The sequence below is a fragment of the Lycium barbarum genome, chromosome 8, assembly GCF_019175385.1.
Source record: "Lycium barbarum isolate Lr01 chromosome 8, ASM1917538v2, whole genome shotgun sequence".
Taxonomy (NCBI): domain Eukaryota; kingdom Viridiplantae; phylum Streptophyta; class Magnoliopsida; order Solanales; family Solanaceae; genus Lycium; species Lycium barbarum.
Genome location: NC_083344.1, coordinates 20,812,102 through 20,830,677, shown reverse-complemented (window position 1 = coordinate 20,830,677; position 18,576 = coordinate 20,812,102). Strand labels below are relative to the sequence as shown.

The following is an 18,576-nucleotide window of genomic DNA, read 5'->3' as shown; positions in this document are numbered from 1 at the left end:
GGGGCCTAGCAAAAGAAAAATTGGGATAGGATTCTATAGGATCCCCCCCCCCCCCCCCCCTCTCCTTTTCAAAATCGGACGTGAAAGTTTCCTTTCATCCGGCTCAAGTAGGTACACCAAATAAGGAAAAGAGTTCTCGTTTTCAAACTCTAGAAAATCCCAAAATAAATACTCAAGTTCCCAGTCAGGACGAAATAAGATTTCAGTGATTCTGTCTTCTATTAATTCTTTATTAAAATTTAATTCCAACAAATAAAATAGAAAATTCTTGAGTAGGCTACTTTCCTTTGAATGATAAATCCCTTAACTCTTAATAACTAAAGGAATACCTGGGAACCCATAAGGGATTACTTGTCTATATATTGTTTCATTCGATCTTTTAGGTCCTGACTTCACCTCGATGGTTAGGCCACCATGGCCTTAAAAGTCTATACATGATAGATAGACTCCTGGAACCATGACATATTTGCTTACTTGAACATAATTTCTTTCCACGAAAAGAAAGGAAATGGTTCATCCCACAAAATAAAAAGCTTTTTTTACGAGGTACAAATAGAAATTCCTCTTTATTTGATTTGTTACGAAATAGACCATAGATCAGTTCCCTTTTTATTTTGGAGTATTGACTACACCCTAATTTTGAGCTTCATGTTGCTCTTTCCAAGTGACATGTCAGGTCCAGGGCATCCCAATTGGATTGACTGGGATGACAGTTTCTCCTTTCGAGTCTGTAAAATTAGAATTTTGATCAAATCACACATCGCAGAGTACTAGGCCTTCGATTTCTTTACGAGGTTTGTCTAAAAGATTTGCAATATAACTAGGAAGACGTTTTAAATACCACACATGGGTTACTGGGCATGCGAGTTTGATATAGCCTATTTGATACTTCATATCGGAGAATCAAACATCCGAGAATCAACAAATTCGACTCTGCATTCTTCACAAAATTTTGGGTCATCTTTTTCATCTCCGATTACTCGATAATTTCCACAAGCACAAATTCCGCTTTTTATAGGACCAAAAATTCTTTCACAAAATAATCCATCTTTTTCCGGTTTATTAATTTTGTAATGAAAAGTATAGGGTTTTGTTATCTCTCCAACTATCTCTCTATTAGACAGGATTTTAGTGGCCCAAGCACTTATTTGTTGAGGAGAAATTGATCCAATTCAGAGTTGTTGATGTTTATATCGATCGATCATAGCAGAAAAATTATTATTCATTCCGATTAAGCTTTCTTCCTATTAATCTGGAAGTTCTTCTCAGATACAAGGAAATGATTCAGTTCCAGAGCTAAAGATCATAGTTCTCGAACGAGCAATCGAAAAGATTTTGGAGCATCTTCGGGATTAGGTATTGTTCCCCCAATAATCGTAGTACGAAGTACTTCCTAGCGAGCTCTAATATGATCCGATTTATAAGTAAGCATCTCTTGTAAAATATGAGCAACCCCAAACTCTTCTAGAGCCCAAACCTCCATTTCTCCTATATGTTGTCCTGCCCTGTTTGGCTCTTCCTCTAAGGGGTTGTTGTGTAACAAGAGCATAATGTCCACTGGAACGCCTATGGATTTTATCATCAATTTGATGAATTAATTTCAAGATATAAGACTTTCCTATTATAAAGGGTTGTTCAAAAGGATTCCCCATCCTTCCATCAAATATTCTGCTTTTCCCTGGATATTCGGGTTTAAATACCCACGGATTCGTTGTTTGCTTACTGGCTTCATATAATTCAGAAAACACTAGTTTTCTCGAAGCTTCTTGTTCCTATCCCTCATCAAAAGTGTTATTCGATAATGTCTGTCTAGCAGACTCCTTGCTAACCCTAGTGAACATTCAACAATCATTCCTACATTCATTCATGAAGATACTCCTAATGGGTTCAAGACCACATCAACGGTTATTCCACCTTATAAATAAGGCATATCTTGTCTAGGCAAAATTTTGGAAATGATACCTTTATTTCCTTGTCTTCCAGCTACTTTATCGCTTACTTTGATTTCACGTTTCTGTGAAATATATACATGAATCGTTTCGGGATTATAACTAGAACCACCCCTTTTCTGGATCCACCTCACATCAATAACCCGGCCCTGGCGCCTATAGGTAATTTTAGACAAGTTTCTTTTGAAGTAGATACCTGAATACCAAGTATAGCTCGTAACAATCTATCTTCCGGGGCATACGAAAATTCTTTCACGACTTGGGGAGTTAATTTACCGACTAAAATATCACATGTCTCTACCCAAGATCCCAGCATCACAATTTCATTTTTTTCTAAATTGTGGAGTAAATGGGCTTCTAAATGCGGTATTTCATTAGTTACTTTTTCAGGGCCTTGGCTTGTCACATGAGTCTGAATTTCATATTTCTGTATGTGAAAAGAAGTATAAATATCTTCATATACCAAACACTCGCTAATAAGTACTGCATCCTCAGAATTGTAACCCTCCCACGGCATATAAGTTACTAATACGTTTTTCCCCATAGCAAGTTCACCACCAACTGTAGCAGCACCACCCGCTAAAATTTGTCCCTTTTTAATGCATTTACCCCTAGAAACCTGGAGTTTTTGATGCATACAAGTATTTTTATTGGAAGGTTAATATATAACTAATGGAATGCTTAGAATATCTCCATCACCTGCTAAAAGAATCTTGTCAGTATTGGTATAAACGACTCTTCCCTCGTTTCGGCTATAGCAAGAGCCCCCGAATCTAGAGCTGCTTGTCGTTCCAACCCAGTTCCAACAATGCATGTCTCGGAGCGAGAAAGAGGAATTGCTTGACGTTGCATATTAGAACTCATTAAAGCTCGATTCACATCATTATGTTTGATAAAAGGAATGAGGGAAGCTCCAATAGAAAAATAATGAAAAGGAAAAATACTTCGAAGATGAACCTGTTCCCATGCAATAGTCAAGAATTCTTAACGGTATCGAGCTGGAACAACCTGTTCTTCCTGAATATCCCGATTTAAGGCTAAAGAATTTCCTGCCGCTACCATATAGTAATCATCTCTACCTGGTGATAACTAGAGCATCTGTACCCCGGTTGACCTCTTAGAAATTTCATAAAAAGGGCTTTCTAGAGATCCCCAATGACCAATCCTCGCATGAATTGCTAAGGATCCAATAAGTCCAACATTGATTCCTCCAGATGTGTTAATTTGGCAAATACGTCCATAGTGACTAGGATGGATATCTCGTATCCGAAAACTAGCAGTGAGCCCTGTCAGTCCTCCAGGGCCCAAATAACTTAATTTTCTCCCATGAACTATTTGTGTCAATGGACTAGTTCGATCCAAAACTTGAGATATTGGGTGTAAACCGAAAAAGGATTCATAAGTAGTTGTTAATAGAGTTGAGGTTACCAAATTCTGAGGTGTAGGTATCAATTTATGTTGAATTGCTCCACATATAGTCCCCCGAACCACATTTTCTAAATGAACCAGAGCCAATTCGAATTGATCTTGTAAAAGATCTGCTGCAGAACGAATACGTTTATTTTTCAGAAGATTCATATCGTCAAGTGCACCCATTCCAAATTTCAGCCCAATCAAATGATCAGCGGTTGCCAATATGTCTCGTGGTAACAAAAATGTATTGTTCTAGAGTATAACAAGGTTAAGTCTTCGGTTCATATTTCGGTAACCAATCCTTCCTAATTCATATCTTTGTTGAAATAATTTCTTTTGTAATTCCGTACATAAGGATTCAGAAAATACCGAATCGCCGCCTACACAAGCAAATTGTTCAGAAAACTCCAAAATGGCATTTTCTTTTGACCCAATTGTTTTCTCTCCTTATCACTCATAAAAGACAAAAAAAAATCAGGATAGCAAACATTCTCTATAATTTCTCTTAGATTCAAACTCATAGCTGATGATAGAACTAGAATAGATATTTTTTTGTTTCCTACTTACACGATCCCATATCCTTGCGTTTCTATCAATTTCTAATTATGATCTTCCTCCCCAATCTGATATTATGGTGTCGGTATAGACCGGAATTCTATTATGGTCCAATTCTGATCGGTAATAAATATCGGGACTTTACAATATTTGATTGATCACAATTCGATATATTCCATTGACTATAGAAGTTCCCAGGGAATTCATTAGAGGAATGTTTCAGATAAAAATTGTTTGTTCTTGCATATCCCTACTATTTTTCCAAATTAATCCCGCGGATACATATAATTCAGAAGAATATGTGAGTGTTCCTGCAGAACATCTCTTTCCTTTATCAAGGGTTCGACCAATTGATATGTTTGCACAAATAATTGCAATGCAATTTCTTGATCTGTATCTTCAATTTTTGGAAACTCAGAAGGTTCTTTCGTCAGACCTTGATCAACGAACCTACAAAATCCTTCAAATTCTATCTGATTAAATCCAGGTATTGTAGATATTCCCTTATTTCACCCCGGGCATTTTTAATTTCCTATTTATCAAAAAATACCACTATTGGTTCATTCTTCATGTCACGACCCAATTTGGCTAAGCCGTGCGAGTACTTACCTTTTCCACCTGGGTAAGCAAGCCCTCAACCCAATAAAAGTAAAGACATAAATAAATAAATCAATTTAAGAGGAAAAGAATAATCACGTATGTCTAACAATATTATAATAGAAATAGTACGGAATAAGGAAATACCCCCAGGGTCTAGTCTAATCCATACAAGAGCATCTAATGAAAAATATACAAGTTTGGAATATAATAATACATAAATCTGTCTATGTCTCAGAATGGGAAAAGTAAGACATAATAAGAGGAGTCTTCAAGGCAGTGGACGTCTCGTGCTCACCCTGAAAACTCGAAGATGTACTGAATGCGACTATCAGCCACGGGAGATGGAAGCAGACCCAACCTGGAACTCTGCATTCAGAAAAGAATGTCGCAAGTGCAGATCAGTACAAAACAACAGCACTGGTAGGTATCATCGGCCGACTAAGTATAGCTAACATAATTCAGACAATAAAACAGGATAGACAGATAAATCAACAAGTATAAGTCAAACACAACCAGAAACAAGTATCCGTCATCACCTAGGTTAAAGCATCTAAACCCAAGTATGCCAAGTCTCAATAAATATCTGATCCGAAATCAATCAGCACAAGTACAACACCCAATCATCATAATGTAAACCAAGATGCAATGTAATGCAATGATGTAAGAATGCCAATGCAAAGCAATGCAGTGTACACATATACTCCGGACAGAAGTATCGACGTCCCGGTAGCACAACCCATGGGGAACCCACGGTGTCCACATATCACTCGCTCCGGAATGCCACATCAAATCACTAGCACAATCACAATATCAGCTACATCGTCACCCACTGTCAAATGTGCCTTACTTACATATATGCTATCACACATAGGCTACATCGTCACCCCTGTCAAATGTAACTTATATACACATGAACTGCCACAACATAAGCCACATCGTCACCCCCTGTCATATGTGCCTTATATATGTTGACACCTAATTTTTGACCTCCCATAATTTGTTTTAATTATCCAGAGTCCTTGAAATATTAAACAGAGGTAAATATATTTTTAGAAAGTCAAAATAATTTTCTAAATTTATTGAGGCTACATTTTTGCAATTTTGTTTGATAAGATAATTTGCATAATATTATAAATTAATTTAAGTATTTTTTACAATTATTACACTTTGTTAAATTAGCCAAGAAGAGAGGATAATTTTCCATGATTATTCACTTAACTGTCTAAATTATTTAAATAGAAATTTGCAAAGTATTTTACTCTGTTTAATTCAAGAAATCTATTTGAGTAAGTAAATTAGCCACTTTCACCCCTAAATTCTTATTTGATCAATATATTGGATTTTTATCATATTTAATTGAGTTTTAATTGTAATTTATTTTGAAAATTGCCATTAAGTGGCTGTAATTAAAATAATTAATTATTAGCAAATTATGGCAACTAGCCAAATTTAATTAAGGTCTTTGACAAAAACCTATTATTTATTATTATTTCTCTTTAATTTGACGAATTAGTTTAAATGGAGGCTTATTTTGAAAATGTCCAATTAATGGACATTAATTCAATTTGGCCGCTTATTAAATTTACAAATTGCCCTCACCATATATGTGTATACATTAATATACACACATGTATACATATACATGTGTGTATATCATGTATACACATTAATAGATCAGGCCTTTTTCTAATTCGGTCGGGCCCAACCCATTAAGGGGTTGACCTGGCCCACTTCGTGAACAAAAGGGGAGGTTCCCTCTTTCTCTCCTATCTCTGGCCAAATGACCATTAAGAGAGAGGGTTTCCTCTAAGGAAACCCTAGCGCCGTAAGGCTCCACCTCTCCTTGTCTTTGATTAGTAACAACTAATAATCCAAGGGCCTTGACTTGATAACATCTATCACACCTTCAAAGTCTCACAGATGGAACATTTCAAATCATGTGAATCATTCTTCAGGCAGTCTTGAATGTAGTTGTATTCATCTGTGGGCATCCTCTGCTGTATATGATCCAGGCTACTCTCAAACTTGTACCATTACCAAACAAGCATGAAGCATATCATGGAATGTTGTAACATGCATATTAAGGAATGAGCATGATGAACACACTAATGCCACCCTAACACAGATGCTGCATCAGTCCATACTTCAATCTGCATATTGGAAATGGCTCTTTTGTATGCCTGATCTTCAGTCTGGAGCTCTACCTTGTATTGTTCTTATTCTAAAATTTGGAATGCCAGCCTTTTCTATGTTCAATATCCTTCTAGCTTGACTTGGTAACTCATGGAAACTATTGAAGTGAATTGTACCTACAAAATCAAAAACCATGTTAGTTAAAAAAAACATGGAAACTATTGAAGTGTATGTGCACCACAGTCACCATCTGATCTCTTCTCATTCTTCGAATGTCCTCCACCACCATTGAAATACCCCATTGGATTTTCCATTTCGCAGCAAGGATCATCTTCATTGCCATTGAGTCCGTCTCTATAATCAGTGGGAATAATTGTTTATCTAAGCAATATCTCAACCCCATTCTAATAGCCTCAGCTTTTGCTACCAAATTTGATCCATCCTGTAACTTCATAGATGCAACATAGACCAAATCTCCCTCCTCATTCCTGATGCAGGAAGCAATAGAACTTGGCCTTAGATTACCTTTAGCAGCTCCATCAGTATTACACTTAAATCATCCAGCTGCAGGTCTCATCCACCTTATCACTTTATAAACAATTGTAGGTTTATACTCTTCAAAAAACTGCACAATGTGATGCCACCTTTTTGGAACATTCAGCCCAGGGAACAACACCTTGCATAACAAGTATATGTTGAGATTGATATCATATATCACCCTATTAAAAGTCATGGTGCCTTCATGTAATTGATTTTTTCTCCATTTCCATATTTGACAAACAACAAAAGCAGGAACAGCTTTAAAAACAAGTTTCAGCTTATAATGACATTTTCCCTCCCACCAGCTTCTGATAGCATGTTTAACTTGAACACAATTCATAGTCAATCCAGCTGCTGCATTAAAGACACTCAAAACTTTTGCAGCAAAATCTCCACAGAGAAATAAATGATTAATGGATTCAGGCTGGGCAGAATTACAGCAGCAACATTTAGAAACTATAGCAATGCCAATGTTTGCCACCACCTCATCTACTGTCACTTTAAACTTCTAAAGTCTCCATAAAAAGAACGAAATCTTGAATGGCACACCCTTGATCCACATGTTATAAAAAGGCACTGTTACATTGGCTCTTTGTCTCTGTAACTCCCATGCATTGGCTACAGTAAACTTTCTTGAGTTAGTCATCATCCACCATGGTGTATCCCATTCATTAGATGCATGCTTAATGTCAATTTCCTGCATTATGTGCTGCACAGTATCTTCAGGGAATAACTGCAGGAGTTTTTGGACATTCCAGGTGCCATTTGACATTAATTCAGCCACATCTTCAACCTGATCATTAACTGGCCAGCTATGAGGAGCCACAAAGTTAAGAGCACCTAGTTTAGTCCAGTTATCAAACCACACATTAGAACTCCCAATCTTAGGTTCCCACCATATTTCTTGCTCAGTACTGTCGCTTGCCTCCAGCATCATCTTCCAACCTGAGACCCCCCCCCCCCCTTTCCATTGTACTAACTGAGGGATCTGCTTCTTACAATACTTATTCCACATGTAGTTAGCCTAGAGAGAGCTAGAAGTTCTAAACTTCTGTTACACCTCGAAAATTTCTCCGCGAACGTACAATGAAAAGTTATAGGTTTGCACTTTGACCCAGTTGGTCGTAAAGTGGAATACAGCCCGTAAAGTGATTTATGGACCGTAAACTGCTATCGTCCTCAAACCTTTCAAAAATTTCAACTTTCTGTCAAATGGTTAAAAACGACTTGGAATACGGACCGTAAATCGAAATACGACCCGTAAACTGAGTCGTAAATTGCCATGATCTCTAGCATGCCTTTCTGGTTTTGATATGCTTAAATACGGTCACGAAGGACGGACCGTAAACCAGAATACGGCCCGTAAAGTGGGTTTACGACCACTATACACCTCAGTCACTGTTCATTCCGGAATAGATTTTAAGTCATTAAAAAGAGACCCAAGCTCATTCAAATCATTTCATATTCGTGATATTTCTCTCTAGAAACTCCTAGAATACTCTCTACTCTTCAATTACAAGAACTCAAGGGAGATTGGTGATCAATTACATGAGACCCACGAAATCAAGTGTGAGAATCACACTAAAGTTCATCCTTCTCAAGAAAACCTAAAAGGAGTGAAGTAGGGTTTTGGTGCTAGAGGAGTAAATCCATTCAAAGCTTGTTCAACCATCATCTAAGGTAAGTTTCATGACCATTTCATGTTCTTTAAGGTATTTGAAGGGTAAGATACCCTAATTGTAGAAAAGCATAGCAAATGGGTCAAAAATGAGTGAATAGTGCCATGCGTGAATGGTAGTTGAATTGAATCATGAATGTTAGTGTGTTGTGAGTATGAATACATTATAAATGACATGTAGACCATGAGATAAGTGTGATACATGAGAAAATACGATAGCGAACCCAAAACCATAAATGTGGGAAAAATGAAGAGGAATGGTGGATCATGGTCATTGTATATGAATGACGATTGTTGATTGCTATATTGTAATTGTTGTTGTGGGTGTTGGATGTTGATATGAAATATGGGAAAAGTAGTATAAACAAAGGAAGTACTTCCCAATTTTCTCTAGGAATAGTAGTGCGTTCTTATAATTGATTAACTAATGTTAGTACGAATCCTGTTTTGAAGGTAGATGCGTGACATTGAAGGAGAATAAACGAACGCTAGATTGCTTAAACGAGAAAGGTACGTGAGGCTAGTCCCTTATTTCTAATGGCATGAATCCTATAGTGTAACTACCTTCTTATCCACGAGCCTATGTCTATAGTTAGCTACGCAAGGTAATGAGTTAAAGTATAGAAAGTCTAATGACGTTATTTATCACTTACACTCACCTCATATGCTAATTCCTTCGAGGTGAGGCAGGATGTCAATGATTGTTCCATAATGCAATCGGGGGATCACGACCTTACGTCACCCCGATAGAGTATGGTTGATCTTGAGCCTTATGTATGTATTATGATAATCTAAGCATATTGTGATGAGCATATGATGATATTACTATTACACCGCGCCTATTTGGCCGGGCAGTCACTGCCAAGGCGGGCAGCTATATGATACACCATGGCCAGACACCACTAGTGGGCGGTATGAGATGTTACCCCGGACGCGGGAGGCCTGGACGCAGGCTCATGTTATGATTATCACACCGATCCGATATGGACGAGCAGTTTATACATGATGCATAAATGATATGATATGATGATGAGCATGAGTAAGACAACATGATTTGTTTCCTTATACTTGGCAGTTAGATTCTGATGTTTCATATGAGTATCTTCTTTATATGTCTTACTTCATTGTTTATGCCTCTCATACTCAATACAATATTTGTACTGACGTCCATTTTCTTTGGACGTTGTGTTCATGCCCACAGGTAGACAGGTAGGAGAGCTCGATCCAGATCTGTAGTAGCTGTCAGCTGATTGGGAGCCCTCCATTGTCCCGGAGGTGCTTATGATTATTCTTTTTTGTATATATAGCCATGTATATGTATTTTTTTTGGGCACGACGGAGTCTTGTCCAGTCCCTATGTTCAGCACTCCAGTAGAGGCTCGTAGATACGCAATGCGGGTTAGATGGTCTCACGATCACTATTATATACATATCTATATTATTTTGATAGCCTAAGGGTACATGTACATGAAAGTATTTTATGTTTTCATACGAAATATGATTTTCCGCCGCTATGAGCATAAAGATGATAAAAAAAACATTAAATGAGTAAAATGAGCGACAGAGCGAGCGGTGCTCGGTGGTTAGCCCCGGGTACCCGTCGCGGCCCCTAGCTGGGTCGTGACAACTTCCATCAAAATTTAGCATATAAAGCTTTTGACATATCAAAAATGGCCTTGAACCCCAACCCTCCTTCATGTTTAGGTAAGCACATATTAAGCCATGATGACTAGTGTCTGTTTCTCCCTTCTTCCTTGTTATTCCAAACGAACTTTGCAAAGATCTTATGCAGCTCTTTTATAACAAATTTTGGTGGTCTGATAGCAGATAGTATATGGATTAGAATGCTTTGGAGAACACTGGTGCTTAATATTGCTTTTCCACCATAAGACAACATTTTCCCTTTCGAAGTTTGCAACTTGTCCTTGACTTTCTTCAACAGATCAATATAATCAACTTTTTTCTTCCTTGCATAAGTAATTGGACAACCAAGATATGTAAAAGGGAATTGACCTCTCAGAAATCCTGTTACTGCTTCCTCCTGTTGAATCAACTGATTTGATACCTTGTTGGACATATAGAAAAAACTTTTCCTCTCATTTATCAATTGTCCAGATATTCTTTGATACTATTGAAGAGTGTCCATGATCAGCAGCAAGGAATTACTCTCTGCAGATGATAATATGATGGTATCATCTGTATAAGCAAGGTGGTTTAATGTAGAACTCCACTTTGGCATCCCATAGCCTGTAAAAGCTGACTGATCAAATAAAGAGTTCAATGCTCTTGAGAGTACTTCTGCAGAAATGATGAATAAAGAAGGAGAGATGGGGTCTCCCTGCTTAACTCCTCTGGTTGAATGAAAGAAACCATGAGCATGGCCACTCAACAGCACAGAATACCAGTTATTTGCCAATAGTCTCCATATTAAATCAATGAATACCTCAGAAAATCCCATTTTCTTCATTACCTTACAGAGATATAGACATGAAACTCTGTCATATGCTTTTGCCATATCCAACTTAATAACAACATTAGCAGGCTTCCCTCTCTTCCTTATGTCTGTAATAATTTCCTGTGTCAACAATACATTCTCAATAATATTTATGCCCTTGACAAATCCTGATTGGTTAGAAGATATCACAGCTAGTAACAGTCTATCAAGCCTTCATGCACCACTCTAGAGATAACCTAATTAATGAAGTTGATGAGGCTTATAGGCCTCATATCAGAAAATGTTTCCACCACATTTTTCTTTGGCAACAGTACTAAGTTGGTGTGAGTAATTGACTTAGGAAGGGTCTGACCCTCAAAGAAGGCTTTAACTACATTACCCACATCAATTTTGATCACTTCCCAACACTTCTGATAAAATATCCCAGAAAAACCATCTAGTCCACAAGCACTGTCACCTGATAATTCAAAAACAGCTTTCTTCACTTCTTCCATAGTAGGTTGGTCTGTAAGCAATACATTATCCTCCTCCTTAATCATTTCAGGAACATGATTAAGAATAGGAGATTCTTCAATCTGATCTTCTTGAGAAAACTGCCTATGATAGAATGAAACAGCCTCATCAGCAACTTTGTCAGCTTCCTCTAACTACACACCATCAGCATTTTGAATTCTCTTGACTTGGATTCTATTCCTCCTACCTTCGACCAAACTATGAAAAAACCTTGTATTTTTATCACCTTCTAAGAAACAGTCAGTTCCAGCTTTTTGTCTCAAAAATTCTTCTTCATAATGCAAGTGTAGTTTAAGTTCATCTTGAGCCCTTTGCATCACCATTCTATTCTCTTCTGAAGGATCCTCCTCAAACAGGTGTTCTTTAATTTTGACTATATCCTCTCTGATAACTAGTTGCTTGAAGATATCTCCAAATGTCTCCTTACTCCACTTACATAAAGCAATTTTCACCTTCTTCAGCTTGAGTTTAAATGATAGGAACACATCTTCAGATAATTCTTCTTCCCACTGATGTCTAACAAGGTCTAGAAAGGATTCATGTTCCACCCAGAATATAAGAAATCTGAATGGCTTAAAATAGTTCTGCACCTGATCCCCACAAGTTAAAAGTAATAGAGCATGATCAGATCCTGTTCTAGACAAATGTTCCACCTCTAAATGTCCAAACCAGTCTTGAAATAGCTCATTATGCAACATTCTATCCAGCCTCTTAAAAATACATTCATTATCAGCCCTACCATTCCACCATGTGAAAGTACTCCCTTTAAAAGGAATCTCATGCAATTCACAAGAATTCATGCAGAATGCAAAATCTTCATACTCTTGTGGGGAAACTGGCAAACCTCCTATTTTTTCCTTTTCATTTAAAATGACATTGAAATCACCACCAATCAGCCAAGGGAATGCCATGTTACTAGCCACACCATATATATCATCCCACAACTACAATCTATCCCCTTCATTACATTTAGCATAAACCATTGAAACCACCATTGCTTTATTTAGATCTTGGAAGAACAATTTAATAGTAATAGATTGTTCAGTATCCAGAAGTACTTCTACATCCACTTTGTCTTGAACAAAGAACTAGATTTTACCATTACAATTGAAATTGGCATAAGGCATACCAAGTTTCCTTCTATACTTCTGAATCTGTCTTTGATGTTGAAAAAGGTTCCATCAGAGCCACCAAGCAAAATTTATGATATCTATGTAACATTTGAACTCTATGGAAAGCTTGTTGAGAATTCACTGATCTGATATTCCAAAAAAGAGATTTAATAATCATTTAGAAGACTTCCTTAAGCTACCCCTTTTTGGCATGATCCTTACTGCTTGTTGACCATCTGAGACACCTTGTTTCTTCCCCTTTTTTGCCCTTTTACCTTGTGTTTTTGGAGAAATTCCTGCTTCTTTACAGACCTTTTGAAGAATCATTTCTTTAGGTGTACTATCAGCATCGTTTTTCATTAGATTGTCCAGGACCTTATTTTCCTTCTCATCTTGCAGATTATGAGAAACAACATCATGCAAAGTTTTGTTAAGAGATAGCTTTTTACCTAAATTCAGTGGCTGAACTTCCTTACTTTCAGGGACAATAGCCAGGGCCAAATTTCCTTCCTGGGAATAATAACTTCTTTCAGGAGGGTAAGATCTAACAATCTGCAAGTTGTTTGGACAAGTATCATCCAAATCAACCACAAATTCCTCCTTCTCATTTTTCCTGAAATATTTCAGCTGCATCTACCTAGTGACTGTCTGAATCTTCCCTTGACTTACAGTCTATGTTAAAAACTGCTTCTTCCATATGACAATTAGTTTCAGTCTTCTCTTAATTCATATTGTCATCCACCCTCTTAGGGACTTCTGACTTCCCTTTAGATGATGACATATTTGTAGGAGAGGCTTGTGTGTTGTCAATTTCTTTACTACCATGAACCTCTACTGAGCTTATGTCAACATCCTCCACCTTATACATCTCTCCAAGTTTCTCCAGCTTCTCAATCTGTTTAGGATCACTCTGATTTGAAGTAACTTGATCCTCCACCATGTCTGATGGCTTGTAAAGGTTAGGCACTACAAGACTTGCAGTTTTCTCCATACTTATTGCATGATCAGGAACTGAGTTTGATTCAACTAGCCCCACTTCATGCTCCTTCTTGTCAGTTGTTCCAACTACTGGAGCATTTGGTAGAGTAATCAACTGTTGACCATGAGAAGTGCTAATCACAGCATCTTGTTTATTTTGCTCATCAGAACTAATCAACTCCTGATCTTGAGGGACAGTAGCATTTTTAAGTTCATAATCTTCACCATTGAACTCACTATTGTTTCCATCATTATCATTTGCTAGACTCTGATCTTGTAACACATCAAACTTGTTTTGAACTATCACCATTGAATCCTTATTCGCTTTTGTATTCACCTCTAACACCTCTCAAGATACATTATCCTGCTTAGGACTATTAAGATCTCTATTGTCTTTAATAATATTCCAATTTCCAGGATTGCCAAGAATCTTTCCACTGGATAGCATCCTAGCATTAAACCTCCTTCGATTATGATGAAACGGTTTCTTCTGAGGCTGAGGAGCCTGAACATCCTCCTTGACCATCACTTCCTTGCTTTTTCCTGCAGCATCAGGTGCTACTTTCTCATCATCCTCATAAAAGGCTACTAATTCAGGGTGGAGTTTCCAACATTCACTCTCATTGTGGCCTTGTAACCTACATTCTTTACAATACTTTGGGAGGTAATCGTATTGAATCTTCACTTTATCAACTCTAAACTCCTTAGTTTCCTCATCCTCTATCTCCATATCGACATAACTAGGGAGATATGCTAATAAGTCCATGAAAACTTTAACTCTCGCACAACTTGGCCTTGTGCGATTTATAGTAGCCAAATCCACTTGTAAAGGTATCCCAACAACAGAAGCTAGAGAAAACAAAGCTTCCTTCACAAAGAACGTAGGTAACAGATAAGGAAAAGATATCCAAGATATAACCTTTGATGTCTCTTCATCAACTTTAAACTTAGAGTCATAAATCAAAGGCCTCATTTGATAAGAATAACCATCGCTTGACTGCAAGTAGTACACACCCTTCGAACATAGATTAACAAAATCCTCCTTTGTTGATAATCAAATAAGGACATGTTTATCACGAAACAATCAGATTTGGCACTTTCCTTTCATCCCGCATTGCTCTGGCATAAGTGTCCTGAGTTCCTCCAATGATGGCTATCCATATGAGAATTTTCCAACGACTGCATGCTTCAAATCCTCCAGAGATTCCATATGATCCGCCTCCTTTTGTGTCCAACGAAGCACAGGAACACCGTTACGATAATCTACTTTCTTTACATGAATACTTGACATGGGGTTTTGCATGGAGTTAGGGTTTGTAGGTTGAAAGATTTTTCTAAAGTCTAGTTTATGAATTGTCGGGTCATTGCAGGGATTGTCAATGGTTGGGGTAGGTGTAGCAGAAGTCTAGCCATCCAACAGAGGTGGCTGACTAGTAGCCACGATGGCCATTTAGTCGGTGGCATCGGTTTATGATTTAGGGTTTTGCATGGGAAGCTAGGGTTTCTAGAGAGATTTTTTTAGAGTTACATAATACTCGATGTAACCTCCTCTCTCCTTGTCATCGTTGCCTCTGATAGCAAAAATGCAGATGTGGGCAATCTTGTACAGGCCTTGTAAGGCAAAGAAGGGAAAAGCAATTAATGTTTCCTCCGTTTTCACCAAACTCAACCCAAACAGGGTGTAAGTTTCTTTTCTTTTGCTTTTGTTCAAATTAATGATAAAAAACTCTGAATTTTCTTTTTTTCGTTGTATTAGGATTTGAATTCGCAAATCTCATTGGTTCAAAGTGGACCATGTTGATTGATTTTGTTGGGTTGAGATCTGACCCTTCGTTTGTTTTTTCATATAATATCGACCCTACAATGTGGGGATATGAGGAGGAAATCCCATCTATGGTGAGTTATCCCACATCGGTTAAACTAGGGTTTTGAAGTTTTAGGGATTCCCATTTAAAGGACCCTATTTTTCATTATTTGAACAAGTTTGAGCATATTGAAATTCAAATATACTCACAAGACTCGAAATACTTAAAGTTTTCAAAGAAAATATTTGAGATCTTTAGATTTTCTGAGTCAAGTAAAATTTTTTTAAAAAATTGTTCTCGCTTGTTTTGCTAGGTTTTGTGGCTAAGTTTTTGGGGTTTGGAGGAGAAAAAATCTCCAAGTTCGATCTTGATATAAGGCTGCACTTGCAAAAGGTAAACCTCTCTTTCATTTTCTAGAATTTGTCTGTTTGTTATATGTGTGTTGAAACTGCTAGTATAGTTATGTTGTTATTTTTAGTTTGAATTAGGCTTATATGTGTAAGTTGAGTCATGTCCAGTTATGTTTTTCTATTTTCTTGTTCAGTCATGTATTTAATGTCTACTTAGCTTTTGTTTAATGTGCATTTAATTTAAATTTCATTTAGGCTGCACCTTTCATTATGCTTAACGACTTGACTCCTGTGTTATTGAGAGCACAGTAATGATGTCTCTCCTATTAAACTCAGTTTGGTATTTTTGACTCATTAGTGAAGACTGTTTCTTGTTAAATGAACAATAGTAGTAGTACACATAGTTAATAAATTATATAGGATGGAGTAAGGGATTATGATTCATCATGTGACTAGTTAAGGTTTTGGTTACTAATGGACAGTTGGTTTAATAAAATGTATCATGTCTTTATCTAATTGGAGTTTCTTTTTAAACTGAAAATTTGTCAACTGGAAGGATGTATAATAGGATAAACTCTAATAGGATCTTGTGCTCAATAGTTGAGTTTAGGAAATATTTAACACATTCAGAGTAGGTTTGATATCTAATTAAGTTTTTTTTTTCATAAGTTTTTAAGTGTAGAAGGCTTAGGTTTGATTATATGATAAGTGTGTTCTTTAAGCTTTAATTTGCAAGCTTGGGGGAATTAGATGTATATGTGTGAATTGTGCTAAAAGTGTTACAAGAAAATAAGCTCTTACATTTTTTTAAGTACATTAGTTGCAGGAAGTTTGGTTTAATTTGTCTTGATTGAGCCTGTTTATGTGTTAGTTCAACCTGTTTGATGATGTTTTAATACAATTAGTCTAGCTTAATTTTCCTAGTCAGAGGTACCTTCTGTGAGGTGCAGTTAAGTTGATCACTTTGGTGGTGACAACCTGCTCTAAGCATGATTCTTTTAGAAGTCTGTTTATTGACATGGACAACCTATCTGTCTCTGCATATTACCCTCTTAAACATATTCCTGTTCTTTTTGGTCCCCCCCCCCCCCCCCCTTTCCCTTCTTTTATGGTTTGGTGAAAAGTATGTTACAACTGCTTGCTTCAGTTCTGTTTGTTGTCCAGTCTTCATGTATTCTTTCTAAACTGGAGTCTTTGTGAAGCACTGTTAGAAAAGAGCACTTCTCCCCATCTTTATCCTCTTGGCTGTCTATATCTCTGTGTGATTTTAAAGATAAGAAAAATATGGCTCTTTGAAAGCTCAAAATCTGTCCTCATGAACTGCCTAATTATTTGAGCCCATAAAATAAGTTGGTTCCATTTTTGTACAAGTCTATGTGCTTGAACTGCTCATGAGTTCATGTGGTATTATTTGGTCACTAGTCTATCTGTTTAGAAGCTATTAAGGTAAACGAGTCCTATACATGAATCTCGGGCAAATCATTTAATCATACTTTTCTTTGTGGTTTGTTGTTATGTCTAAAGTAAGTGTAAGTGAAGCCTGTTTTGAAGATCAATATTTGATTTATGGTAAAGGGTATAGAATGTCCCTTGATTACTTTATGTTATATTCTAGGGAGGTAAAAACTGTGTCCTATTAAGGAAGTCTTGTCTGCCTAAACAGTAACTACAAGTTGGAAATATGGGCTTTTTTTTCTGTGGAATGTTGGGTATATGCTGGTTTGGTTTGTTATATGAGAATTAAGTAACAACCCCCTGAAAATCTTACCTCTACCTGCTATGTGCCATTTATACTTGGGCTTTGAGCTAGGGATATGGCCAGTATACCTGGTATACACAGTTGGTATGCCTCTGGTATACCAGGATCTGTATATTTGTTATAAGTGAGGAATATCACCTATATGACTTATGAATTTTTATCTTGCTTCAATCAATACTCAGTTGGGCTTGGTCTTTTGCTGGTCTTAACATACTGGGCTTCCAGTTGCTTGCCTCTGATGCTCTCTTTTATGACTGGAATTTGGGCCTTCATTTTTCTTTTCATCTCTTTTAAAATTTGGTTCAGTTGGGCCACCTGTGTTTGGGCTAGACCTTTATGTCATGTTAGCCTAATTAATTATATGATTGTATACTATGTGGGTGGATAAGTATAACTAGTTTTCGTTTGTAAGCTTTGTATACAAAAATATTTGAACACTCCCTCTCTTATACACCATGAGTTTAACACATAAATAGAGAGGCAAAATAGCACTTGAGGATTAAGCTTAAGCCTTCACTGATGTCTATCGTGCCTGGGTTCCTGGAAACCCCTTGGATCTTGTATGGCATCAGGAACAAGACGGTGAAAGCTTTCCTTTTTGGGCTATTTTAGTCTCTCCATGGGTGTGTATATCCATGGTATATTGGCTGATGGTCGTGTATATTTGTTTGTGTGGTATTGTCTATTTTTAGTCAAGAAAATGATGCTATGGAATTTTTGATGTTGGGCTTATTTC

The 18,576-nt window shown here is 37.1% G+C and overlaps 1 protein-coding gene and 1 pseudogene across 1 annotated transcript; both read right to left on the bottom strand.

The window, feature by feature from the left end:
* Positions 1-626: 626 nt before the first annotated feature.
* Positions 627-3,545, bottom strand: LOC132607753 (DNA-directed RNA polymerase subunit beta-like; annotated as a pseudogene).
* Positions 3,546-10,996: 7,451 nt separating this feature from the next.
* LOC132607752 (uncharacterized) lies at positions 10,997-12,747 on the bottom strand. The gene is made up of 3 exons (XM_060321835.1): positions 12,047-12,747; positions 11,676-11,920; positions 10,997-11,490 (listed from the first exon to the last, which is right to left on the bottom strand). Exons 1-3 carry the CDS (start codon positions 12,745-12,747, stop codon positions 10,997-10,999), a joined length of 1,440 nt encoding a protein of 479 aa, XP_060177818.1.
* Between the last annotated feature and the right edge of the window lie 5,829 nt (positions 12,748-18,576).